This window comes from Strigops habroptila, chromosome 1 (assembly GCF_004027225.2).
Source record: "Strigops habroptila isolate Jane chromosome 1, bStrHab1.2.pri, whole genome shotgun sequence".
Classification (NCBI taxonomy): domain Eukaryota; kingdom Metazoa; phylum Chordata; class Aves; order Psittaciformes; family Psittacidae; genus Strigops; species Strigops habroptila.
In genome coordinates this window covers 22601992-22629763 of record NC_044277.2, presented here as the reverse complement: position 1 = coordinate 22629763, position 27772 = coordinate 22601992, and the positions used below count along the sequence as shown (strand labels likewise).

The 27772-nt window shown below is 43.3% G+C and overlaps 1 protein-coding gene across 1 annotated transcript in view; it reads left to right on the top strand.

Annotated features, from left to right (window-relative positions):
* The window catches only part of LAPTM4B (lysosomal protein transmembrane 4 beta), a 61033-nt gene that overhangs the window by 11700 nt on the left and 21561 nt on the right, over window positions 1-27772 (top strand). Inside the window, exons 2-5 of the mRNA XM_030494308.1 lie at window positions 4954-5065; window positions 12022-12095; window positions 12685-12807; window positions 21349-21447. Of these exons, the coding sequence (XP_030350168.1) occupies window positions 4954-5065; window positions 12022-12095; window positions 12685-12807; window positions 21349-21447 (408 nt within the window). The remainder of the gene's footprint in view (window positions 1-4953; window positions 5066-12021; window positions 12096-12684; window positions 12808-21348; window positions 21448-27772) is intronic.

The window sequence follows — 27772 nt, the reverse complement described above, 5'->3', positions numbered from 1 at the left end:
GATGGAACTAATTTTGGTTTAGATAAACTGAGATAGATACCATGCAGCTGCATTCCTGTGAAGGGTCTGAAATTACAGTGGTACTCAGTTTCTCATCACTTGTGGATGAAGTGGTTCCTGTCACCTTCCCACCCTGCACTTTAACTCCACGGGTCACCACAATTCACTTATGATCTCTGGAACAAATGATGTGGAAAAGACAACTCGCTTGTTGGTAGCAGAGGTGTGAAATATTAGTACATAATACAGTTTCTCAATGCTGGCTGCTGTCTGTGTAAGACATGAGGTTGCTTCCTTGCATCCTAAACACTACACATTCCCTCTAGCAGAGCTGCCTCACGTTGTACATAAGCTGCTGGTTCTTTATTGCAGCACAGATGGGAGCAGCAGCAATGGCTTGGGGCACCAGCCGAAGGCTCAGCAGCTGCTGCCTGCATGCACCTTCTCTCACACAGTTGTTGCTGTTTAAAATATCTTCTACTCAAATCTGAAATGGTGTTTTATAAGCCCAGAGCAGGAAATCCAAGTAATGCTCCAATATTTGCACTAGCTATCTCCTCCATAATATTTCCTGTTTTCCCCTTTTCATTATACATTCCAGGGTCTCCACAAAGCAGAGTTATTTTCCTCTTCTGTATTGATGAGAAGGTGGATGTTTTCCATCTAGTTGCCAGAGAAGCAATACTTGGGGATTTTTTAAATTATTATTTTACTTCTGTATCAGGGTAAGAGGACAGTCAGGCATTTCTAGGGCTTTCTGTGGGATCTTTGCCCAGCCTTTTGCTGGGGCACTCTGGGCACCATTCTTGAGGAGCTGAGCCCCGGTGCAGGGCTGGGGGCTGATAATGGGGTCCACCAACAGCCCCCAACATGGTGGGTGATGAAACAGGGCCAGGGGCCATCCAGCGGGCCCAACTGGGAGCAAAGGGGATGAGACCAGGGGCACAGCTGTAGACAAGCTATAGCATGCGTTCAAGGGGTTCATCCAGGAAGCATGGCTGGAGACTGGCACTCCCATGATGCCACTGGGACAGCAACTGATGACTCCAGGCTGAGCTGCAATGGGGTCCTGGGCCATGGGCAGAGTGTGGAGAGGCCCATAGTGTGGCAGGGCAGGGCACGGCGAGTAAGGCCTGTTAGTGCCCCCGGGACTCCTCTCCTAGCGCTCTGGGTAGCACTATGGCCATAACCAGCAGCAGGACCCAGTGGTTGCAGTTCTGACTCGATAGTGCAAAACCTTGCATTTTATTCTTACCGCTGAACACCACCACCCTGCTACATGATCATGATCATGCTTCTGTTTCTCCATCCATAAAAAGGAGGATGGCAGGACTCATTGGGAAGGTATAGGGCTTAGCTGCTTACTGAAACTCTGCATAATAAAAATGCTTTCTAAGCATTGTTAATTAGTTGTTACATTATTTGTTGCTGACGGAATGTAAAATGTTTTGAAGGAAATCTTGGCCCTATTGAGAGAGCAGAAACATCTCTTTCCTTTTCCTAGAACAGAGATTTCAACTCATACAACTGCATATATCTTCAGGGAATCTCTTCATGCTCTTGTCCTTGATTATGTGTCCTTGGAAGATGCTATATCAGTAAGTTTTTAGGCATATTAGTTTTATGCAGTAAAGCATTTTTTAAAATTCAACGCTGGCATCAGTTTCAAAGCAAAAGGAAAACCCTAATAAATAGAATACACCCAACTGTGCACACATTTTTTTCTGGAGGAAAAAGATGAGCAAATAAACACATGGTGTATTTCACTTGCACTGCTGACAGCACAGCTGGAAGGTGCTCAGAGATCATTATGAGGATCTCAAGAGAACAACCTGATAAAACAGAAAAGTGATGCACTAAAGAGCATTAGAGAGATTCCTACTGACTGCAGCAGGCTTCAGATCAGGCAAACACAAATCCATGTCTTATATGGAGACTTAAAGGCAATGCTGACAAACACATAATCTGAGTCTGGACATAGCCAGAGAAAGTAGAGTGCCTAGGTCAGGATTTTATCAATCTTCCTGGCTATGTCTGTACAAAAGATTAAACTTTTATGCCTTTAAAATAGCAACACTATATATGTTTATAGTTTCTGATTGCTGGGTTCTTTTGAGTACTCAAATAACATTTGTTACTGGCATATGTCCTCTAGCTTTCCACAGAGGAGTATAAAGCAAGAACTGGATTGCAATATAAAGCTATACATAATGTCAAATAATGTTATTTAGCATTTAATGTATATGTAATGTTAAAAATTAGTAGGATTTATAGAACATAACTTTGAATCTTGACAATCATCTGATCTGTCTTCAAAGCCAAGACAAGCATCTATAGCTGCAGCCTTCCCAACACAAAGCCTGTTCTATGGAAAAATGCATTAATGAAGATCTCTAAGCCCCTCCAGACAATTTCTTCTGCTGTCTGATTGTTCTTATTGTTCAGCAAACTGCCTAACCTAGATTTCCTTTTGCTGTAATTTAAATCTGTTACTTCACTCATTTCCAAGCGGATCTGGAGGAGAGTCTATTGCCTCCTTTTCCTTGCCTTTCTGAGCAAAAAGACTAAAAGCATATCCCTACACCTTATCCTTGCTAATCACCCCCAGTTTTTTCCCTGTCAGTCACACTTTCCAGATGTCTGATCACCCTGTGTTCTGTGCAGGATCCTCCCCAGGGTTTTTCTTGGAACGTTTTAGGACTTTGAACTGGACCCTTTCTGCAGAGGCCTTGTGGAGGGCAAGTGGGAGGATGAGTCGTGTGTCAAATACCTGGGTTTCTGCAGTACTGCCCACCACCATGTAGCTGCGAAGATGAGCTCATGGGATGACACTGAGTCACGTTCAGTTTATTTGCTGTCATACGCAGACTCCTTTCTGAGCAACTGTTACCTACTCAGTTATTTCTCTTCTAGTTCTTCTGCAGCTGTCACAAATGTGATGCTCTATGCTTGTTGGTACTGAATTGTGCTCTATTGTCTGAATTCTGCCATAGCTGGTCAAAATCTCTTTAATTTTGCCTCCTAAAGTGCTTACAGTTTGGCATTGTCTGCAAATTAAAGAAAGGTACAAGTCACACATGACTTGAAATACCAAGTCTTTCAATGGTACTGCAAAATCCTAATAGATATATCTTCCGTGCTGGCTGTGAATCCTGGACAACTATTCTTTCATAACAACTATCCAGCTGGCTGTGCTAGCTCATTTATAAGAATATAATAATGTCAAAAGTCTTGCTAAGATGCAAAGAGATGATAACTACTGCTTTTACCCTGTCCAGAAGGCCTCTGAACCTGTCAGAAATGGAAAATAAAATTAATTTAATTACAGCTTGTCTTGGACAAGCCCGTGGTGACTATTGGTTATGACCATACAAGTTTGAAGCGCTGTAATGGGGAGACTGCTTTATTGTCTGTTCTTGGGCTTATTTTATTCTTAAATCTCATAATCTAGCTAGAAATTCTTTTACATGGCCTTCCTGCATTGAAAAGTCATAAACTGTGCTTGCTCTTTCCCCATCTTCTGAACTCAACCTATTCTGAACAGTTCTTCAGAGACAATTACTAACAGATCTGGTGTCAGCTAAACTTGATGGAATTTGTCTATCAAAAAGCATTTATCTTACCCAAGAAATTCTCTACCCTGTTATGTCTTACATTAGCCTATGTTCCTACACCTTTCTGTTGCTGTTAGTAACCTGTGATCAGATTGGGATGACTTCGAAGTGAGAACCCAAGCAATGAAAATCCATCTTTCCCAGCATACTCTATTACGCCAGAGAAGGACTCTTCATCAGGGACTGTAATGATAGGACAAGGGGTAATGGGTTCGAAACAGGGGAAGTTCAGGTGCGGGTGGTGAGGCACTGGAACAGGCTGCCCAAAGAAGTGGTAAATGCTCCATCCTTGGCAGTGTTCAAAGCCAGGATGGACAGAGCCTTGGGCGACACAGTCTAGGGTGAGGTGTCCCTGCCCATGGCTGGGGGTTGGGACTAGATGATCTTAAGGTCCTTTCCAACCCAAACCATTCTATGATTCTATTATCAGCTTTCTTCTCTCCATTTTTCTGTTCATCAGTTATCTCTCTAGTTCTGTAGAATAATCTTTTAGCCAGGCTGTGTTATTTCACGCTGAGCAATCTTCTTTTCTGCAATTAGCCCTCTTTGCTTCAAAGCGATATGAGCATTTTGTTCAGATTTGTTTTGAAATACAGCTCTTGGCTACCTCTGCGTTCCTCTCACAGCTGATACTTGAAAATCTGCTTCTACTGAATCACTTGGTACTATATTCTTGTGTTAATTCAATTACATCATTTCTCAGCCAAGGCCTCAACGTATGGGATTGCCTCTCTGCCGTATGACACAGGAGCATGTGCATCAGACATTGGGATCACATTGCCACCTACTCCCGTCCCCACAAGGCCTCCTCATTTAGCAGCTCGTGTGAATCAGCTCATCACTCATGGCCTCTTAAAATACAGCCTCTTCCAGCAAATCAGCTCTTCTTTGATCTTCCAGCAATTTCACAAGGCCTGTCCCCAATTACAGCTCTGCCATGCTAATAATCCTTGACTACAGCACTCATTTGTAATAATCGCAAAATGATTTGTTTTGATTTATTTTAGTTTTTGCAACAGAACAAACTGAAGTGGATGTGCTAACATGTTTGTAATTTGAAAGAACAGTGATAACTTTTCTGGTGGTGTGGGAGAGAACAGGAGCAAAAAGGAGTAGTCCACATTTTGTTTCATTTTCCTGCCACCACTTGGGGAAGAAATAGGTCCTGTTTACACAAACCCAGAAAAAGTAATTACAGTGTTAGTTAAATTCTACGGTTGTACAGTTGGAAAACAGCTTCTGCCATAGTTGGCATGGACTGTGGTGGGGATGTGCCACCCAGAGGTTTTTCATGGATTGCTTGCACAGCCTGACCCTTTTCCCTTTTTCCTCTCTGTAGATTATCAATTCAGTGGTATTGCTGATTCTGCTGAGCGCCCTGACTGATCCTGACCAGTACCATCTAACCAGTGCTGAATTAGGGGGTGAATTCGAATTTATGGATGATGCCAGTAAGTACAAACTGCCTAAATACTAGCACTCATTGCTCCAGTTTTATGTAACTGTCCTATCATTTCAATAATTGCTGTCCTTTAATTATTGCTTCACCTTGTTATCTTAAAGATATTTTCATTGTGAAAGGTGTATTCATGGCAGAGTTCAAACTCATTACCTAGTAGTAACCTTATCTGCTACCTATTAGTAATCCATGTGCTCCTGGCTTGGCAAAGGCCAACCCTTGACATGGAGGTGTTATCGCTGAGCATGATGCAAAAAGCCTCAGGGAGATTTCGCAAGACACAGGATGATAAGGAGTCTCTGCACCTCCTAGCACCATGTCCTGTAGTGCCTGCACAGGCATAAGAACCCATACTGCTTCTTTTGTAACTGGCTGAATGTGTTCATTCATGTTGTACATATTTACACACCCGCCATGTGCACATGGCAGACTTGCACAAACCTGTTGTAGTAGATGCAAGTATAAATATTAACTGTATGGTCATAAGCATATTAGCAATAACACAGGGTGACTTCCTTCTCTCATGAAAGGCTGTGATAGAAAATCTCATTATAATTCCCGGGAAGGGTGAGCTAGGCCACTTATGTCTCCTGAAGAAACCTCCTGTCCTTTGCAAATGTTTCTTTCTTCCATGACTTTCAAATTATTTGGTGATGTTTGGTCTGTTGATTTCTTTTAACTAATTAGTTTGTATCCAGAAAAGTTCTCCCTCGCTGTGGTTTTGATAAAAATGTCTGTTTATTTTCATTTCTGCTCACAAGATTGTTACAGTCAACATTTCTCACAGTAGTCTGAAACAAGCTCTCCTGCTAATTACACTGGTGTCTTGCTGCTCAGAATAACACCCATCCACAGCAAAAGGCTCTAAAAGTCGTTCAGTAAGAATATCAGTAGGAAAAGGAAAGGCCCCACACATGAGAAAAATAATTGCACCCATGGTGGGTCAAAGCTGCTAGGTATTAGTTAAGGAATGCTTATTTCCACAAGGTCTTTAGTGCAGATATGCCTAATTCAATTTATTAGAGGGGCAATTGCTACTTTATTGAGTCTTCATTGAAAAGCCACCTACAATTTCCAACTAAAAATCTTTTTATATAACTGGATTTAAGAAAGTAAGGACCATAGCAGATACAGATGGGCTCCTAGCTGATTCTGACATATTAAAACTGACTGCCTTGTCCTAATTCTCAGAGATTAACCTTGGTAATGACTGTCTGTCAGTGTGGTTTTATATAGCTGACATCAGAGGCCTGCCAGTGCCCAAGGCTTTAAAATTGTAATTCTGTTTTGTAATGCAATAGCTGTCAGATCAAGTACATTGGGGATTTCCAGCTACACTTGAAAATTGTATTTCTATATTTTTTATCAAGGCTTCTGAAGTGAACCCTGCAAGACTGCAAAAGGATGGCTTATGGGCCAAGTGACCTCATTTCTATTCGGCAAAGGGAACATTTCACAGGCAGTTAAATTACGAATGAACATTTGAATTAATGTCTCCTTTTATTTTTTGATTCCCTGTAGTTTAATGCCTTGCTGAGTAAAGGCAGCTGAATCAAGCAACTGGCTTTTATAGTTACTGGAAATAGCTGTCAGGAGATAATTTTATTCTTTTCTTCTTTAAGTATGACTATATTTGTTCAAGTGTGAGGAAATGCTTTCTTACGAGATAAAACAGCAGACAAACTTCCAGATGCTCTTCTCTTGTCCTGCTTGTATTTGTCTTTTTTTCAAGAGTTTCCCAGGTTAGCTGCGTGTGCTGAAATTCTTACATGTGAAACCGTGTGTATGAAATACAGGAAGATACATCAATTTTTATGCTAATGAAGGTCCCAAAGTTGTTATCTATATGTACTTGTGTTGACAAATAATAATGATGGAAATAGTAGTAACCATTATTACTAATTTTGATGGTCCTATCAATAACAAGCAAAAAAGTAAATTACAAGTGCCTGTGAAATTGTCACTCCCTTTCCCTCCCTCTTCAAGCAGGCTCCTTCATAACAGATCTGAAAACATGATCTGGAAATAAACTTATCAATCAGCTGAGTCACAGTAGTGGAATTACAGCTAACTTGAAGTTTATGACAGATTTCCCTTGACTTCCAAGAAACCAGGATTCCCCCAATATTTGTATTCCTATTTGTTTCTGGCTGTGCTCAGGCGTGGTTTATGGAGAATTTTCATTTTTCTGCTCCAGCAGTGGGAACAACTCCTGCCGCGCATAGAGCCAGAGCCAGTGTAGTGCAAACTGCTTGAAAATGCCAGTGCAGCATCAGTTCTGTGAATGGCTGCTCAGCCTAAATTTCAGGATTTAGCGTGGTTCCCAGGGCATTACCAGAGGCTCCAAAATGCCTGTTTGGCTAAGGAGAGAGCGAATTTACCTGAGCACTTAGGAAAAGCTGTAGGTTATAGCTTTTCCTTTCTATTTTAGAAAAGGAAACAAGGCATGGGAAAAGTCTGCCAAGACTTGCCATGCGGCAGATGGAGGTACTGGAAGACACCAGTGTATGTGGTTTGGCTGTCTGTCTGAGATGTATATCTAGGAGCCAGGGAAAACGCTGGGCTTCCTCCTGTGCTGCATATTCAGCTAAGCCCATTTAGTCTCATCTTTCTTTTTATTATTTCCTTAGGGCCTGAGGGAGTTTATGAACTAGAAGCTGGACTAGGAAAAAATAGAAATGTGTGAGCTGCCCAGTGTAATACTGCTGCTGTTAAAAGACTAGTAATCTCTGCTCAGGAGATGGAAAAGCCCTACAAATTGTTTTGACTCCCCAGAGGGTTTCGCCTGAACCCCCTGCTCAGCTTCTCCAGATACACAGACCATGATCCTGATGTGTCAATGGCCCAAACAAGCAGAGAATATTGCTTCGTTATATTTACTGCCTTCACAGTTTCACAGATGCGTGTGATACTTCATAAGCCGTATGAAAAGGACTGAAATCTTTTTCAAAGTTCCCCTGTAGAAACTGAGGGGAACTTTGACACTGATGTCAGCAACTCAGGCCAAAATCCACCTGTGTCCCTCCCCTGGGACAGGCAGACAAGACAAGCAGAGGTTGCAGGGCAGGGTAATGTGATGGTCTCTTTGTTGAAAGTGACATGCATCCAGGGCTTAAAAAGATTAATGAAAATAGATAAATTTTAATAAGGAAACCTACAGACAGCAGGCTTGGACTTCTGTTGGGGGTTAAATGGAAATGGTAGAGCAGGTACCCTTCCTTCCATCCATCAACACCACCAGGTAGCATGAGCCCCATGTCACGCATAGGGAGGGGGAAAAAACTAGATCCCTGCTCCAGTGTAGTATATTCAGGGCTGCATCTTCCCCTCTAGCTTTATCCCCTGGAGTAAGTGAGCTGGGCTCAAAGGTGCAGCAAACTCTTTCCTTCTCATTGGCCTCCTTCCTTTGCTGGAGAGAAAATGCCACTGCCACACAGGTTGTGACCCAGGAGGCTGCAGTGTGGCTGGCAGCAGCAGCACTGAGCTTGCACAAGCAGCTTGGAGGAGAGCGAGGCAGTATTCCTGAGCTGGCAGTAAGGAAGCCAGGCTGCTGGATAAATAAGGCTAGGAGGGTGGGCAAGACTGCCTGAGGATTGCAGGCTGCTGATCAGCAGCTTTCTGGCCCCTGCTGTTGGAGGTGTGAGCCAGTGATTTAACTGCAGGGCTGGGGCAGGTGATGAGCTGGAGGATTTGAGGTCTCCATCACTCCACACAGGTCCTGGCTCAGGGACGGGCCTCCCTGGCTGCTCCTCTCTGTCCCCACAGCACCTACCACCAGCATCCTCTAGACAAGAAGAGGGGAAGGCAAGATGTGTGAGATGGGTTTGAGGGAGCTCCAGTTGCAGAGCTTGCTGTGCACACAAGCACCCATGGCAGGAGCTCTGCCCAGCCCCAGTGTGGTAGGAAGGATATCACTGCAAGGTATAAAAGGTAAAAAAAAACCCAACTGGTTTCTTTAAGCCCAAGCAGAAAACTCAAAAACTGTCTAGGACAATAGGCTGTATAACCACTGCAGTGGTCCAAGTACTTTGAGCCTCAATGCAACAGAAAGTACAGCATGGCTGGAAAAAAAATCACACACCCCTGTTAGCTTCTCATTTAATGTACTACATATCTAGTTTTGTTCTGATTAATTGAAGCTGACACAGCTCAAAAAATCCAATGAAGCCTTAAATGAGAAAGAACCAGCTTAAGCCAACTAGGACTTGGCACAGCAGAGCACAGCTAGAGGGACAGCAGTGACGGGGAGCATGAGTATGTCAGACCAGAGCCTCAATGTCAAGTTTATAACAGTTTGCTAGGCTCTGGCTCTGAACCAGTACTGCTACAGTCACAAGCAGAGTGAGGCCTGTGACAGCTGCATCTGCTGCAAATGACAATGACACAGTGAGTAGGTGGCTGGGATTAAGGAGGGACAGAATAAATACAAGAGCAGTGCCTTCAAACTGGTGGTTGGAATGAAAATACTGATCCAAGAGCCTCTTTTACAAGAGGTTCAGTTGAGGTTAGTGGCTACAAGCAGCTATTTCCACTTCTCTCCTTTTCTTTCATTACCTCAATTGTACTTGGTCTATTCAAAATCATTTTGATTTCACAGGATGTGTGTGGGCAGCCAGAGTAAAAGACCACACAGTTAAGTGAAGAGGTTGCAGTACCTTTTGTTGGTACAAGTTTCTTTTGTGAGTGCTTCTTCCTCTTGAGGGCAGAATTTAGATCACCTCTAACAAGCACAGCACATCCTTAGAGCTCCTAAAAAGATGGAGACTGGTTATGGCAGTGCAGCTCGGATGCCTGTGCCTGTGCTGGATTATCTGGTTCTCTACACAGTCAGAGAGGAGAAGGAGGTGCCAATGAAGAGCAATTTGGTATGAAGAGCAATTTGAGATACTCTGAGATGTGACTCCCTCCTGAATTAGGAACAGGGAGCCCAGCTGGCTCTTGATGGCATTTCCAAGCACCCACAAGCCAAGCTGCATAAAGCTGACAGGAAGGAAACAGTGAGTGCAGGGTGCAGCTAACTTCAGCACTGAGTGCTGATGCCTCTCCTGGGTGAGAACTGCTAATTTTGACCATAAGACAAATATTCAAGCATTTGCACTGTGACTAAGGTCATCTGGACTCCAGGCCCTCATCAGACTACAGTGATTTAAATGTGCTTCTCCAAGTGTCCAAGAAAGGCGCCCCATCCATAAAATTAGGAAGTAGCACTCAATAGGGCTTCTTCTGTTGCATTTGAGTCCCTATGCAAGGCAGTGTCTTGGAAAAGGGGAGATCTGGGTTCCTAATTCCTTAATCCCGCTGTTGGTAGGCATTGTTCACAAGGAGCTTGTAGCCTAATGTACATAAGCACCCTTTGGAGATGCCCTCGCCGGCTGACAACAGTCTCCTCTTGCTCATTTTTCTGCCAGCATCACAAGTCTCAGGTTCCTTTCTGTATCAAGGGCCAGCAGAAATCTGGTTTAGTGCTGGTAGAAGCTGTAAGATAGGGCAAGGTTTGTGTTCACTCAGGCAGAGGAGGATCAAAGACTGGGTCCTTTGTCTTCTACATACATGATTGTACTGGTAGGCTGGAAGAAATGACAGACAGCACTTAGGGTCTAACCCTCCTCTTCAGCCATGAGCTGGGTGAACCGGCACTGCTGCCTGGTGGTGGTAGGTGAGACCTGTCCACATCTACCAGATCTGGACATTTGATGGGCCTTCGATGAAGGCTTCAGGGCACCTGCCCAGAACCTCTTTTTGATGTAGCCAGAGAGGCAGAGGGACTGTCCCATGGTGTGGGATGCTCCTCATCATGTGCTGGAGTTAGATGTTGTGTCAACTCTGTGATCAAATGGACGCATCTTCAACTTTGAATGCCTCCAAAGTTAGGCAGTGATGGGTAGTGAACAGCCTGAACACTGTCATGTATTCGTGTGTCTCAAGTCCACCATACCTCTCGTAAGGCAGGTAGTTTAAGTGCACCTGGTGACAGCAGTGTGAACAGCAGGTTCCTCACAGATACCTGGAGAGGTGGGATCTCCAAAGTCATGTCCGGTATACCTCACATCCTCTCTCCTCTTTGTGCACTGGCTTAGCCTCAGAAAAATGGTTGCAATGTTCAGTTGCACTCCCAAACTCACTAGAAGGTTGGACTCAGAAATATACTTTCGGTATCCTGACCATGGCCTGTAATAATGCTGTCAAGGAAAGCGTGTACGAAAAGATGAAACATACATAATTTTTTCCCCCCAGGATCTCCTTCCAGCAGTTTGTGGCTTAGGAACTTCTTATATCTATCTAATGAAAGCTGAGCAGCAATAGAAGAAAAAGATAGGAGTCCTGTAATTACTCCAGCCAAAACCTTAAAGAATATTTTCCTTCCTTTACTACTTCATCTTTCCTGACAGTTATACATCTTCATTAATAAACTGTATATCTCTGTAGTATTCTTGGTTGAAATGAAAATTTCCAAGATGTTATTTCTGCTCTAAGATGCCTCTACCTGCCAGTTTTGCTTTTAAAAATTCATTTCTCCTTTTCCAGAGTTTTTAGAGAGATGTGAGCAAAGATATACAGCAGCTATTAGTGCACAACCAATCTGTAGTGTAGGAGAGCAGACACTTTCTGCCTACAGATGTCATCATCACCAGCAAAACAGTCTTCTTGCCGAGACTGCTGCTGATTTTTTAAAATCCTCCAAAAAATTAAACCATTCATGGCATCTCCACAACCTCATAGAGGCTGCAGAGCCTTGCACAGTGTAATCACTGTCTGCGCTTCTCATATTTAAGAGGTTTCCCACAAGAGCCACAGATTTCCTTCAGCAATGGCTGTATATGCACCTGACTCCCATCTCCACCCACTTCTCACCCTGCCCTTTGAGATGCTCTGCATTAGGTAGATGGCAAAATAACTGAACCAAGCTCTGAATTGGTCTGTAATCATTTTGATGTGTTTCTCTTCCAGATATGTGCATTGCCACAGCAATTTCTCTTCTTATGATTCTGATCTGTGCAATGGCTACATATGGCGCATATAAGGTAATTCATTATATTCAATGAAGACATGAATCAAGTGAAACATAAAGCTCTAGAAACAAAATAAAGAAAAATGTCTTGTTTAGTTGTTTAGCTGAAAACTGAGAGGGAAAAAAAAGTCAAAGAGGCAGCAGAACTGATTGCTTAGATTGATGGTATCCCAGGGCCCCATGCTGCAGGCAGGAAGAGTGCCCAGTTGTGTTGAGTGTCTGCAGTTTCAAATATCAGTAAGCTCTGGACAAAGTGGGAATTCAGAGAACTGAATCTTGTACCTACCAAAGTTAAGGGAATATTTTCCACATTCACCTGCCAAGCCTGTGCTTTGTCCCAATATTATTCCTATTAATTAGGGGGGAAAAGTATCATGCGGTTTCTAAATGTCCTCCTGTAATGAGTTGTGGGACTTAAACCACACATATTCATGCAGTTCAGCAACCAAACTGCATTGGCCAACCTTTTTTGGCTGAATACCATGTTTTAGCTGATCTAACACTGCCTTGTGTCAAATATTCCTTACAGTTTAGTGCAGAAAGACATATATCCTCCTATTTTAACTTGTGGCTGATGAGTTTTTGTTTTATTTCCTTTTTAGCAACATGCAGCTTGGATTATCCCTTTCTTCTGTTACCAGATCTTTGACTTTGCTCTCAACACATTGGTTGCCATCAGTGTACTCGTCTATCCCAGCACAATTCAGGACTACCTCCGCCAGCTGGTAAATCACTTGATGTTCACAAGCCTTTTTGGGGGGGGGAAATGTGCAAGGTGCACTGTCTGTCCTCTATTTCTAGCCCATGGTTTGCTGTTGACTTACTATGCAGTCCTTGAAAGTCCTCTCAGTCCTTGCTAGTGTGTGTTCGACATCCCTTGCAAGGTTACATTACTAACTTATTACAATATTTGTGCAGAACTTTGGAATTTTGCAATATCGTGGAAGCTCTCAACACCACTTCATTTAGAATGAGACTCATATTGCAAGACATAGATAATAAATAATTGCTTTTGGATTCAGAGTTATTGTGTTCCTATCCAGTGGCTTATTTTTTGGTGCTATTTCAAGGATGTTTTGTTGCACACTCAGTAAGTTTGCAGCCGACACCAAGCTGGGCAGGAGTGGGCTTCAGGATAGGAGGGCTCTACAGAGTGATCTGGACAGGCTGGATCGATGGGCTATTGTATGAAGTTCAACAAGGCTCAGTGCCAGGTCCTGCACTTGGGCCACAACAACCCCATGCAACGCTACAGGCTTGGGGAATAGTGGCAGGAAAGCTGTTTGGCGGAAAGGGACCTGGGAGTGCTGATTGACGGAGCTGAAAGCGAGCCAGCTTGTTCCCAGGCAGCCAAGGTGGCCAGCAGCATCCTGGCCTGTGTCAGCAGTAGTGTGACAGCAGGGCCAGGGCAGTGATCAGCCCCCGTACTTGGCACTGGTGAGGCCGCACCTCACATCCTGTGTTCAGTTCTGGCCCCTCAGTACAAGAAAAACATTGAGGTGCTGGAGTGGTTCCAGAGTAGGGCAGCGAAGCTGGTGAAGGGTCTGGAGCACAAGTCTTATGAGGAACAGCTGAGAGAACTGGGGTTGTTTAGTCTGGAGAAAAGGAAGCCAGGGGGGACCTTATCGCTCTCTACAGCTACCTGAAAGGAGGTTGTAGTGAGGTGGGTGTTGGTCTCTTCTCCCAAGTAAGAAGCGACAGAACAAGAGGAAATGGCCTCAAAATGTGCCAGAGGAGGTTTAGATTGCGTATTAGGAAAAATTTCTTCACCAAAAGGGTTGTCAAACACTGGAACAGGCTGCTCAGGGAAGCGGTGGAGTCCCCATCCCTGGAGAGATTTAAAAGATGTGTAGATGAGGCACTTAGGGACATGGTTTAGTGGTGGACTTGGCAGTGCTGGGTTAATGGTTGGATTCAATGATCTTAAAGGTCTTTCCAACCTAAACAATTCTATGATTCTATGAATAAAAGGTAATAAGAAACAGCAGGCAGATAAGTAGCATCACAAATCTGCTGGAAGAGGCAATGTGCCAAGCCAGTGGGAGCTGGGATATGTCAGGGGCCTTTTATCCTTTACTTTATTTAACACTCACCTGCATTCCCAGCTGCTGGTACACTAGAAGAGCAGCAGAGGAATAATGCAAAAGGTTCTCAGAGATATGAGTGGAAAAGAGCAAATTATGGCCATATCTTGTCAAGTGCTTGAAGCTGGCACTGCCACTGGCTGGAGTCCTTCTGCCCATCCTTCGCCTGCAGTCCCTTGCTTCTGATCAGTGCCAGCCCTGCTGTTGTGGTAGCACAAGCATCTGTTTGGCTGCAGGAACTCTCCCCTCCCCAGAGCAGGAGTTGTAACCAGGTTTTACTCAGTCTTGGACACTGTGCGAGAACACAAGGGGTGCAGGAGCAGGCTGGGAGCTGCACACCAAAAAGCCCCTGCTCTTCTGCTGAAAACCTAGTGCCACATCAAGAGCTGGCTCACTAGAAGGGCAAAAAGCAGCTGATTCTCCCAAAATGTCTGCTAAAACATCAGTGTCGTTCCTGCATATAAAAGAAATAACAGGCCCTTCCTGTAGCAGGCCTTGGAAGGTATTGGGAACAGTGCAGCAGAGCACAGTGTGAGCCACATTGCTGCTCTGGAGCATTAAAATCTCTGGTTGCACACATCTTTGCTTGCTGTTGCAAATCATTTTCCGGACTGATAATGAAATGCCGCAAGACTTCAGGAGTGCTAAACTGTCAGTGCTCAAAAGGGCAAGGGGGATTTCCAGGATAATTATAGGCTGATTAGCCTGACATTGCTACCAAGCAGAGTAATAACAGAAGGGCTGAGAGGAGAGTCAATTGGTAGAGGATTAGACCAGAGGAATATGATTAATGGTTGCCAACACAGTTTCACGGAAAATCAGTCCTGCAGGCAAACTCATTTTCTTTCACTGACAGGGTTACTGTCTTCGTCAATAAAGATGGGCAGGGACATAATAGACTTCCGTAAGACATTTGACATTGCAGCATGATGTTCAAAGCAACAATAAAACAGTAGATCGATAAAGGATGTATCAGATGGATTAGGAGAGTTTAGCTGGCAGACTGTAATGGGTTATGGTCAAGCTGACCATCTGCCAAAGAGTTTCTATTTTGGGTAGAGGAAGGTCTCCAGGAATCGGCAGTAGACTTCATGCTTTTCCTGACTTCCATTAATAAAGTTGGTACCCAAGAGGCGGCTCACAAAGGCTAACGTCAGCCTTGGGAGAGCTTCCCCAGGCTCACTGTCTAGAGCAATCGAATCCTTCAGCTGGAGATTGCGAGCAGGAGCCTAATCTAACTGTTCTGCGTCATCCTCTGAAAGACCCTATCCCTGTATTGCCCAAAGTGAGCACATCGGCATTTCCCAGAGGCTGTACTTGTGACTTTTCCCAGCACAATCACTTCTAATAAAAGCCATGGCTGACACAGAGATTAATGACAAAGTAAATAACAGTAAGGACAGAGCCATTAATCAGTGAGTTAGAGTGACTGAGAGCCTGAGTTCAGTTATTGATGGGTGCTACACTGCTAAATGCAAAGAAATGTAAAAACACAAGGAATAGAGATGAGCATGCTATGGCAGCTGTATGTGGGATGCAGTGACCCTGTAAGCAGTCTAGAGAACTAAGTGTCAAAACTAGAGTACCCAGGTTTTTTTGCTGTTTGCAAAAAACACTCATAGTATTTGTGGACAGATGAAAACCAGCAAGTAATAGTAATGGAGAGGAGACTTCTCGGTTGGTGACAAAGGTTTCATCTGTCTATTTATGGTGTCTGTTCGTAAAGAACAATGCTTAAAAGTCAGAGAAGATGCAGAAAAGTTCCTCCAAAAACTTTATAAAATCTGGATACATTGAAGTATGGTAGGAGACAGTCAGCTTTTCCTGCTTCCTTTACTGAGAAGGGTGACCAAGAGGTGGTGCCATCAGAGTTTTCAAATGCAGAATAATGAGGCATTAAAAGGCTGTTTAAATTAGATGTGAGGCACAGTGAGTAGCTAAAAGCTAGTCCAAATTAAGTTCATTTAGAAACCACGAGTCATTTTTATTTTATCATTCTCAGTGGAGATTAGTGATTGGCAAAAATAACAAGAGCTGTAATGAATTTTGTACAGTTAATGTCACCTGTTAACAATGTTTTGAAGCTGTTTATGCCTCCTGTGTCTTAGCTGTGGTTCCAAGCACAAGCAGCTCAGCAGGAACCCCTCACACGCTTACCTGGAAGGGCCACATCAATTGACAGTAGGTTGTTGTGTTTGGTTCAGAGCAAATACACTGTGTCTGAGGGGCAGAAGCAAAAGGGAGAGAAGATCACATCCACTAGTATCAGATACTCAGACAATGAGACAAAACTAAAACCAAGCTTTTCAAACTTTTAGCAATAATGCCGTCAACACGGTGCTAGTGCTCAAACAGGCTTGTACCCATGGGCTTGTTTCCCTACCTTTTAATAATACTTATGGTAGATAAGTTTGTCATCTGAAACACCAGGTTTAGAACAACGCTTCAGTCAGTACCCTTGTACCCGTAGGTGAGACCTGAGTCATGCCAGTTGGGTGTGATCCCTCCTGGTGATTTATAAACAAGCCCTAGAGTCATCTTGGCCTGACCCCCTTTGCAGAGGTCTGCCAAAGTAGGCAGAAAGCAAGGGTTGCATTTCTTCCTGGCATTCATACAGTTTTTGTTCCTCTAAAACTGCTTTGAATTTGGTGCATGATATTTTAGCAGCACAGCTCCATAAGGGAAATGAAAAATCCCAGTAGTTCTTCAAATCCATTATTGAGTATCTGGAAGAAGGTATGCATTATGCAATGGAATATATTTGGCAGTCTTAGAAGAACATTTCTTTCTTGCTCAAAGGTGAAAAGCCCATGTCTTTAACAGTTTCTACTTCCCTATATTAGTATTTGGAATTATGTTATCTATTCACTTTGGTTCACATCTCCCAGATTTCAGTCTATCAGTGATGAGTTACAAGCTGCTGTCAAACCCTCCATGTACTTTTAGCAAGATGATAAATAAGTACCTACCAATAGGCGAGGCAGAGCCCTAGCTGAAAATGTTGCAATTGTAAAATACAGAACATTGTGTTCAGAGGGTATTTGGTAATGTCAGCCTATACTGGCTGCTGATTTCAAAGGCACAACTGTCTTTGGAAACTTTTTGTTGCCTTGTAATACCCAATTGAACACAGGTGTGCCATTTAATTCCCATAAATTGCAAAAGCATCTCAGCATGAAAGGTCACGTAAAATAAGTAGATGTTACAAACCTTACATTTGAAATGTGTGGCAATCACGTGATAAAACTTTTTGAGGGTTATGTTGGACATCTTGGTCATTACCACTGTCACTAGAAAAACAAAAGCCTTCACACACAGTAAATCCAGAATGTGTAAAACCAAAATGATTTTGGTTCCTAGAGCAGTAATGGTCTAAAGCATTTTGACCTAAAGCACATTTCTTTAGCCCCACTAAATCTTTGATATATGGGCTTTCTAAAGTCTTCAAATTAAACACTCCATCTTCTGTCAACTGATAACAGTATATGAAATGAATTGAAGCAGAGGTGCAGAACAGGCTAGTCTGCAACTGAGTTATGCAAACTTCGTTTTTATTAAAGTACAGGCCTATGACAGTTCATCTAAAGAAAATTTTAGAGTATATTAAGTAGCTTTTCTATGGGACTACCTCCAGTGCTACTGTTTAACAATTCAAGTGGTTTCAGGCATGCTTTTAAATCCTAGGGGAAACATCTAGAGAATGTAAAAGACATTAAACCTAATGAAATGTTTCCTATAAACTAAAGTTTAAACAAAGAATATCCTTTCTGACATTCTTAATACTATTTTAGAATTCCGAAGAAGTATTACTAACTTCTAGCAGAGCTTTAAAAATTCTGCAGACGCATTACTGTTTTCTGTCAGGTTTGTAAGATGCTAATACTCAGAGGATTGTAACTGTCGAATGAGAATCTGTACAATCTTTTTAAATGGATTTTTGTGGTCTCAGGGAAGGAAAATGTTATGCAAGCAGGCCAAGGGAATGAGAAAGTGCTTCAGCCTTGGACTTTTCTTCTTGTGCATTTCTACAATATGAATGCAGTTGAAATATAATTCGCATGCAAGTTTTAGGTTCTTTTTAAGTCTGTAATAGAGCTTTGCTATGTATATTTTTTTTTAAATGGAAAGTTTACCAGGTATATTATGCATGCAGGCCTCTTCATGTTCATGACGAGGTTATAAATGACGCTTTAATTATGAACTTAGCATGCCAGTGCCACACTACTACAACTACTTCTTGTTTGTATGGAAAATTTCATCATGTCTTGCTGCAAAATCACTCCTGTATCTGCAGTGAAGGGCTTGATTTTTCCCACCCAGCCATATTTCAGTCTCAGCTCCATCAGACCTTGCACAACATTTGACACTGAGCTTTGCCCAGATGTTGCAGCACTGAGCCCAGTGTTTGGGGCCTTCCACGCAACAGGATTTCAATTACTGGTCTCCCCACAGAAGAGCAAACCTCCAGCACATGGGCAGAATTTCTCTTCCCACCTCATACGCCTACATCAGTGTTTAAGCCTATCACTGGAGGCAGTGGAGTTCAATGGGTCTATGATTCATCTGAACCATTGTTGGTTCCCATTTTCCATGGGAGTGAATGTTATTTTCAGAGCAGTTGCTGCGGTGAGAGGATCCCAAGGGCCTCCCCAAGGTACCAGCTCCATGATGGTGCCTGCATCAGATGAGCCTGGAGCCGGCTAAGATGCTTCCCACCATGTTTCCTGCTTTGACAAAAGCTACAGGATTTATTAATTGCTTTTCGTACTGCACTGAAGGGGTTTGTAGTTGTGAGTCAAGATCAGACTGCTCATAGGCCAGCCTGGGCAAGCCAGCATTAGACATCTTCTGGTTGGCAGGTGCCACGAGCCATGTTATCAAACAAAGGGACTTTCTTCCATGTTGACCTGATGCCCCTGGGCTATTCATGGAAGCTGCGAAAGCTTTGTCTCCCACACAGCAATCTGGAAAGCTCCCAGAGGGGCTGGCTTCAGTTTCCACAGCCCACACCAAGAACTCCTGGGCACCTGTGGTGGGAGTGACCACTGCGTGGGTTCAACACCCACCGCCTTGCCGAGGCTTGCTTAAACCTCGCATTTCTTCAGGACAGAGACACAGAGAGCAGAGCCTGAAGGGGACAAACCGCAGCATTTGTTCTTCATGTGCTCTCCTGGCTTGCTGCTTTTGGTGCTGAATTGTTGTCCTTTCACCTGGAACACTGCTGATGTAAGGAAGGGCCAGGCACTGCAGCACATGCTGCTCCTGGCTCATAGCTCATGGCTCCAGCAGATGTTTGTTCTCTTCAAGGTAGCAGGAACTTCCTTGGCCATTTTCCTGCCCTCCTCTTGGCCCCATGCAAATCCCAGTTGAGTTGACATCTGGAAACAGGCCTTTACGTTATGGCCAAGACCCCAGCATGCAGTCATCCAGTGTTTCACTGATGACTGGTTCCCAGAAACCAGCATGTAGGAGGACCAAAGCCTCACTAGGAGTTTTTTATTACATTCACAAACTATATTGATTAGTCTTTTAATGGTCAGTCAGTACTCAAATATTTTTTTGAGGCAGTTTTATTGTAACTGTCCTTAACTGATTAAACTTTCTAACTACATGCATGGCCTCCCTCCTGCAAGCAGGAGAGCAGGCTGTGGTGTTAATACTTACATTTTCTGCATATAAGGTTTGTGTTTATTTTTCAGTTCATCTTTTCTTGGCATATACTCTTGCTTTCTCGATCTCTGGGTGACCACATCCACTATATTTAGCAATAACCTCCTGTGGAAAAAAAAAATAATTAAAAAAAGAGAAGCAACTTACTGAATTATACCAAGCTAATGTCTTACAAAAGCTGTACCTCAGCACAGAAGATAACATGATAAAAATGTCAGCCATGAAATTCAGTACAGGAACAGAAACATTGCTGTCAAGAAGCGGAAAATGTGCTTATGTAACATTATCTGCAAACGGTTACAGCTGCTGTTGATGTTCACCACTCTGAACAGGTCATGGACACGCTAAATAAAAAGCTGTTCTCACTAACAGCTGTCCACAAAAAGAGATGATTTCCTGACGCACTGGGCCGAGTGCTGATACAAGGGGTATTAAGGGGTTACTCTGTATTTACACCATTATTGCCAAGAATACAGTTATAGCTCAGGCTAGTTAATTGTCCTGACAAGGATGCAGAGCTGGCCTGGTTAAGTAATTAGACCTGTAAGGGAAAAGGAGTTGTGTGTGGAAGGAGCTAATGCATTCGGTTATAATGAGCTGCTGTTGCAGCAAAGCTGTCTTTTGTGGAGAACAGCTCTCTCTGTGAACAATGGTTTATTCTAACTGAAACAGGAACTTGTGCCTTGCAATATTTCAAAACGGTGTGGAACATTCATTTTAAAGGGTGTGTTTTCTTTAAGCAGTAACAAAGACAGTAAAACATCTTTAGAGGCAGTTTTTCAGCCAATGATCCTAAAGCGTTTCACAATTGTAAATCACTCGAGCCTATGCTAGGTAGGAAGATTAATTTTTTTACCTCCATTTCATGTATGAGGTAAGAGAAGGACCTGGAGCACATTTCAATTTGAAATAATGTCATTGTTCCCCTGTAGTACCCATGCCTCCTTGGGGCACGCGCTCAGACAGCAGCACTAATAGGTGTCCTGGAGAAGTAGTCCAAATTTAGCCAAAATAAGATGGAGCAGAATAGACCAAATGTCTTTTGAGCAAATATTTAGGTGAAAGGATTGTACTGCCCAGCATTTCCTGCTTTGACTTTCTGGAAGGAGCTGCCACTTTGACAACCAGTGCCAGTATAATAATTACTTAATAAGTACATGACTTGCCTGCTGTTGCACATGATGGCAGGTTTTCTGCTGCAAAGCTCCCCAAGAGATGTCATTTGCTAGTTTGCGTCAGATACAAACCCAGTGTGCACAGAGGAGAAGACAGCCCACACCACATACAAAGCAGAAAAATCCCTCAGCCATCCAGGGAACGTTTGGCAGCTGAGTCTTCGCAATGCCTGTCCCAGCCAAACTCACTGAAACTGGTTGTTGGTGCAGAGAGCTCCTGATTTAGTAGATCACAGAAAGTTTTGTAAGCTGTTAATTATAGAGTGCACTAATTGAATGGCTCTTGAATGACTCATGAGATTAACTGACAGTGGTTTGCTTCTTTTTGCTTATGCAGCCCGCCAATTTTCCCTACAAGGAAGAGATTATGTCTGTGAACCCTACGTGTCTGGTTGTGATTATCCTCCTTTTCATAAGTATCATTTTGGCTTTTAAGGTAAGTTCATTACTGTGTATAATGTCTACTTCTGGTCATGGGTGGAATGTCCCTTGCTGGGAGGCCTGGCTTTAGAACAGATCTGGGGAACTACAGACCAGGCAGCCTGACAGCTGTACAAAGCAAAATGATAGACATTATGGAAAAAAGGCAGAAAATCTCATAAACAAATCTCAAACACATGAACATATAGGCCACACTGGGGAAACATGATGCTGTAGGGGCAACTCATGACACATAAATCCTTTGAAGGAGCAGGTTGTTCAGTAGACAAGGGAGAGCCTGTTGATACAGATTTCTTGGGTTTTTGTCAAAAGGTCTTCAGCAAAGTCTGTCATCAAAGGCTTTAAAAACCCCTCTCAGATGTGTAGGGACAAGAGAAAAGGTCATCTCACAGATTGTAGGTAGGAAATAGAGAATAAGGATAAATCATTGTTTTTTACAACAATGAGACTCATGCTCATGAAAGATCTGGGAAGGGGAAGGAAATCTACAACACCACTTTTTTGCAATGTCATTCAAAACAGAGAAAACAGCCAGCCAAGAAGGCTTTGCAGAAGGAGCTCATGGCACTGAGTGCCTGAGCAATGAAATGGCAGAGAAGCTCAGTGGTGACAAATTCCAAGTGGTGGGCACAGAGGAAGCACAATCTTGTTTTGCAGACACTGCAGTAGACTCTGAACTGAGCATGACCACCTGGAAAAGGGATCTTGTAGCTGTAATAGCTAGACCTGTGAAAATATTAGCTTACTGCTCAGTTCTGATCAAACAAGTAAATAAAATGTTAAGAATATTAAGAAAGGAATGGAAAAAAATGAAATCTAAAGATTTCTTTTCCAGTTTTTATGTCTACCACCTCTGGAAGTATGCATTCACTTCTGGTGCCCTATCTCAAAAAGGATGTTGTAGAGCAGGTAAATAGATCCAAACAATCCCTCCTGGGAGAGACAATGTAAAGGACTGTCACACCAGGCAGCAAAAGGACACAGGGAGTGATGATTTAGTTGCTGTTATGCAAACCTCATGGGTGAGGCTCTAGCAGTGGTAGATACCAAATGAATGTGAGATACAGCATCACCCAGCACAGCCAGAAAGGGTTCATGTGAAACCACTGCACCCAGGTTTGTGGTCCAGCAAGGTTGGCCCCTACCTGCTGTGCAGGGCAGAAGTCCAAAAGGAGCTCAGAATAAGATCAGACAAATCAGTATATGAAAAACAACCACCTGTGGCTCAACGAGTCCCCTGAGCCTTGCAGCTCCTGAAAAGTATGCTGGTATGTTTGCCCTCTTCTTGCACCCTTCTGCAAGTTTCTCACAGAGCGGTGCTGCTGTTCTTGTATTTGTCATGCTGGGTTTTATTTCAGAATAGTTCTTGCTCTTTCTCTGCACTGCAGTTATGCAGTAGATTAGAAAAGTCCCAAAGAGCCACAGCGACACCAGGGATGTTGCTTCCAGACAACGCATTTGACAACATGAATAGGGAAAGTTATTGTGACAAAAGAGGTAGATTAGATTATTGAAGATACTTCAAAATTGAAGGAAAAAAACCACAAACCAAGGAACAGATAGGGTATTTTGAGGTTCTGTTGGAAGTAATAGTCACTTTTTTTTTCTGTCATTTAGAAATATAATTTAGCCTCTGGCTTTATATGTTCACAGCTGTACAGTTGATTTTTTTTTCACCTTTAAGAAATATGAATGAACGTAATGAACACGTAGATGTGTCAGGTGCCACAACGGATGGGCTCTTAAATTTCTCAGATGCAAGCATTAGCTCATTTTTACCCAGGTCTGGTATTTCACTGACCTAAGTATGGCAGAGAAGTCTTAAGCTTATAAAATAAAAATGGAACTAAAATTGGAATGGCAAAAGTACTTACTACAGAAGAAAGAAACCTAAGAAATTAGTAGTGCAAAAGACTAATTTTGTTTTAAAGTGGCTAACACATGTTTTTTCCAAGAGTATATGTGGCTCATATAATGCTCATTCTAGCAACATATTATCGTGCAAATGAGTCACAAAAAATATGACTCATGCGGAAACACATGCTAAATTACAGTTAGCATTTTCATTTGAATTTCTCGTGTTCCCTGAAGAGCTGCTATGCAGATTTATGTAGTCTGCTCCATGAAAAGCAAGCTGGACACTATGAGATGCATCACACTTTATCACTGATAGACTTAACAGATGGTACCACATTTATACATTGAAACTGAAAAGGTACTGTGCATAAAAATATGCTTGAGCTCCCTCTCCCTCTGGAGTTCAACAAGAAATAGGGAGAGAAACCAAAACATTGTAGCCTAGGAAAAGCTACAGTAGGAGGAGCTGCATTCAGCTGGTGGGAAATATGAAACAGAATCACATAATTCCTCAGAAATATTTGGCATCATGACGCTTCTGTTTTGAGTGAAGCTACATGTAAAGGAAAACACTGTTGAGCAGAAATCAAGATGTAGCAGTATTATATGGTGATTTTGTGCTTTGCAGTAATGGGGTTATGAAAAGGGAAGGGGGACGAGAGAGGATAGCAAGAAAGTGAGCCAGCTAGCTACACATAAGCACTTGTCTTTTTAGTCCGTAGGATTTACTTGGATCTGAAGCAGCTAATGGATATTTCAGGTGCTTTCACACAGGATCTTTTTCAGAGTAGACCAAAATGTGTTATGCCATTTACTGTGTTTGTTTAGAAACTGAACCAGAGTTACATACCGTGAAACATATGTGTTTCCTATCTGGCTGAGGAAGGACATCCAGCAGCACAAATGTATTTATGTACATGTACACAGGATTTCAAACAGCATATGGCCAACACAGTGGTTTCTGAACTGTGCCTTCCTCTGCAGCTGGTTTGGGGAACAGGGTCTTGGTTTCCCCTGGTGAGTCCCAGCTGCTGAGACAGAACGGTTGGGGCTTCAACCTCTCCCTCCTCACCCTGGGTGAAGATGCCCAGGCCCAAATGAACTAAGCTCTGGTGACCACAAACACAACCAGAACAGGTTGCTCTGAGTACTCTGCAGCTGCAGAGTATGGTCTCCTTTTTTGGCCGTTCTTTTACTGGAAAGGAGATTGGAAGAGGTAGTTGCCAGTGAGACAGCTGAAAGGTATTCCAGTTCAGTGAAACAGGCAGCTGTCTTCAGCAAATGGAATATTAACCCTGGTCTCCATAATATGCCTATAACCTGCATGTACAAGGCGTCGAGCCTGGATATGAGACCACTCTGCATGTCCTGGTGTCCTCAGCAGATGGGAAAAGGCGATGCAGAATGAAGTTCTATGCTCACCCTGAGACATTTCATGTCTCAGCCCAAGGGGATGCCTCCTGGCAGGGAGACCCTGACCTGCAGCACATCACCCCAGTGTCTGCTACCTTCCTGCAGCAGTGATGGAGCAGCTGTCGGGACCCAAACACAGCCCTAACAGCCAAGCTCTGATCCCCAACTCCTGGGAATTGCCAACACAGACCCACAAGGTTGCCACCTGTTCCACAAAAGCCTGGGACAGATCCCAAGAGTGAGCTTGCTGGTGTCAGGTTTCTTATAGGAGAAGCATCTCTAAAGCAGAGGTCATTTGCTTTGAATTGCATAGCTTAGTATGTGTGACTTGTGAGCCAACAGATGATGTCCTGGTCCATAACTGTTGAACACCAGTGGTTTGACATCATTAATTCTTGCATTTCTTTGCAGTTGTAAAGAAATGCAAGAATTTACAGCCTTTTTGTACTCACGAGATACTGAGAAGATAAGATTTAATTGCAGATTTCATCAGCACAGCAACCCATTGTTTCTCTTTCTGCAGCACCAACATGTGAAATACACATGGCTGACCGGTCTGCTATTAGCATCCCTCTGAAATCTTCATATAAATTTTGTTTTGTGTAGAAATCTTTATCTCATTTTCACCAGTTACTGAAGACCAGTCCAGCTCTGTAAATAGAAAATTCAAAGCAGATGGAAAAATAAAATGGGACTCGGTGCAGATAGCTCCAAACCCGAGGGAGCTCTGCCGGGTCTGTGGCGTTCACCCTGCGCTTGCTGCCAGCAAGGGAGCAGCCCAGAGGGTTGCTTTGACCCAGATAGGCAGACTTCTTGCTGTGTTACAAGAAACAGCAGGATACAGCAGCCTCTAATTTCCACAAAGATGCTGGTCAGTCATCTGGCCAGACACATGTCTGATGAGCAGAAGTTGTGCAGTACATTACTTCATTATGCAGCTTAACAACTGCATGTGCAGTAACAACGGCAAGAGGCAGGGTTAGAAGTTTCATGGGTTTCAGTTCCTTAGGGGCTCAAGTCATTTCCCACCCTTCAAAGGGGAAGACTGAAATGTAGTAAAAGTAGGTACAGTGCCTGTTTCCACATTTAGCCCTTCTTGTGCATCTGTCCTTTCACGGGGTGGCTGCTTGGGGCTGCCCCCTGAAAGGTGTCTGTCAGCAGCCTGTGCTGTGGTATGCAGAACACCACTAAGGGCGGATTAGGCTGCAGTGATTTAATGCAGTTACACAGGGCCTATTCCAAATGTGAACATTGGTCTCCTGAGAGAAAAATGGATATATTTATATTCAGCCACACATTTTAATGCAGTATTTGAAACCTCAGCCAAGTTTTTCAGGAAAAAAATTGGTAACTGAGTCAGCAATCTCATTTAACGGTGCAGCAGCATCAGTAGAAAACAATGATTAGGAACAAGTTCAAAGAAGAAGTTACAGGTTGAGGAAAATGAGTTTCCATGACTCATGATTCGCAGGCCGAAACACTTGGGCAAGTACATGCTCCAAAAGCTGCTGCTGCTTTCAGCCGTATGTGGGTCACTGTCTCAGGGCCAATTACTTGGTGTGCGCTGGCTAATGACCTCTTTAATTCAAGGGCTGGAACGGACCTCACCCACTGAGAAACAACCCGTGCATGCAAGAGCAGGGCTGATAAGAGCTAGGACTCAGAGCTGGAAGAGCTGTAGGGGTTCATTGTGGGGTTAAATGTGTTTTATTCACTGCATGTAATGGAATTGGAGCATTTGAAAATAAATCTCCTGCTAGCGCCGCCCAGATAAGACTGTATTATCTGAAATGGGGCTTCCCTCCATTTGGATTTTGGCAGAAGGAGTATAGAAATTGGTTTGCAAATAGGGTAGGCTTAATGTAAAGGGTTTCTTATAAAGTCGGGCTGTATCCTCATGGAAGAGTACTGTATTCAGTCCCTGTTCTGTGCTAGTTCTTACGCCTTTCTCAGCACATAGTATCTGAGCATTGAAAGCTACTGAACTACTTATTACTATTTATAATTAACAATGGCATCTTATTTAATTCTGGAAAAGATGCAGTTTTCCGTGCATATGCCTTTGCTCCGCTTGTTTCAGTAGCCTGGGGCAGGTTTGCATAGCTTAGGCTGTAGAGCCAGTCTAACCTTCGCTTTGGGACTCTGCTTGCTCCAGAAGCCTTTTGCTCTCCCCATTTGATGGTCAAAAGTATTGTGAAGTCTGCAACACCTCCAAGTCACCCAGGGTCTGTAAGATGCCATAGAGAAGAGGAAGCAAACTTACTGGATTTCAGCCAGCTCAGCCCTGGCTGAAAAAATCTCTTTCTGGTCTGCAAGCGAGCCATCAGTGAGTCATGTGGCATCCTGAAAAACACAGCTCATGTGTGACAGCTCTGGAGAGGGAGGAAGCACAGGGCAGCTCAAAAGGATAAGAGGCTTTTGGAAGGTCATCAGTGCAAGTGAGTCATAAAAGTATGACTCAGTGAGGCACAGATGCAAATCCAATCAGCTCTGGCAGTTTAATTTGCAAACGCTAGGTTTGTGAAAGAATTGCTATGCAGAACCTACTGAGTAAAAATATAAGTTAGGCGCTATCAAAACACGTTGTTCTCTGCACAACTGTCGTGTGACTACATGGGAAGCAGAGAGCTCCAGAGGGAACTGCTTAGTCCCATCAGCCTTGTCCCTGGCGTGCTGAGAATCTGATTCCTGCTCCTCCACATGTTATTGCCTCCTGTCTTCCTTCCAGTCACTTTGCTAATCTCTGCTGGCCAGACTCATCACTCTGCTGGTGAAGGAGATGATGGACGTGAGCACTTTGCCCAACCAGTTCCAAAATAGGTGGAGACAACTAGTTGTTTGCCAGGCAGCAGCCCCACCCAGAGCCAAGTGAGCTCCAAGACCAAAACCAGTGAAGTTTATGATTCTGTGGTAGGATTATTGCTACAATAACAATTTCTTTGCTTTATACTGAAAAAAAGAAAAAAAAGAGAAGAATTTCTAATAATGGTTAAAAGGTCAGAAGTAATGTCAGATTTCAATTAAAACTTTAACACTGGCACGTTTCTTTA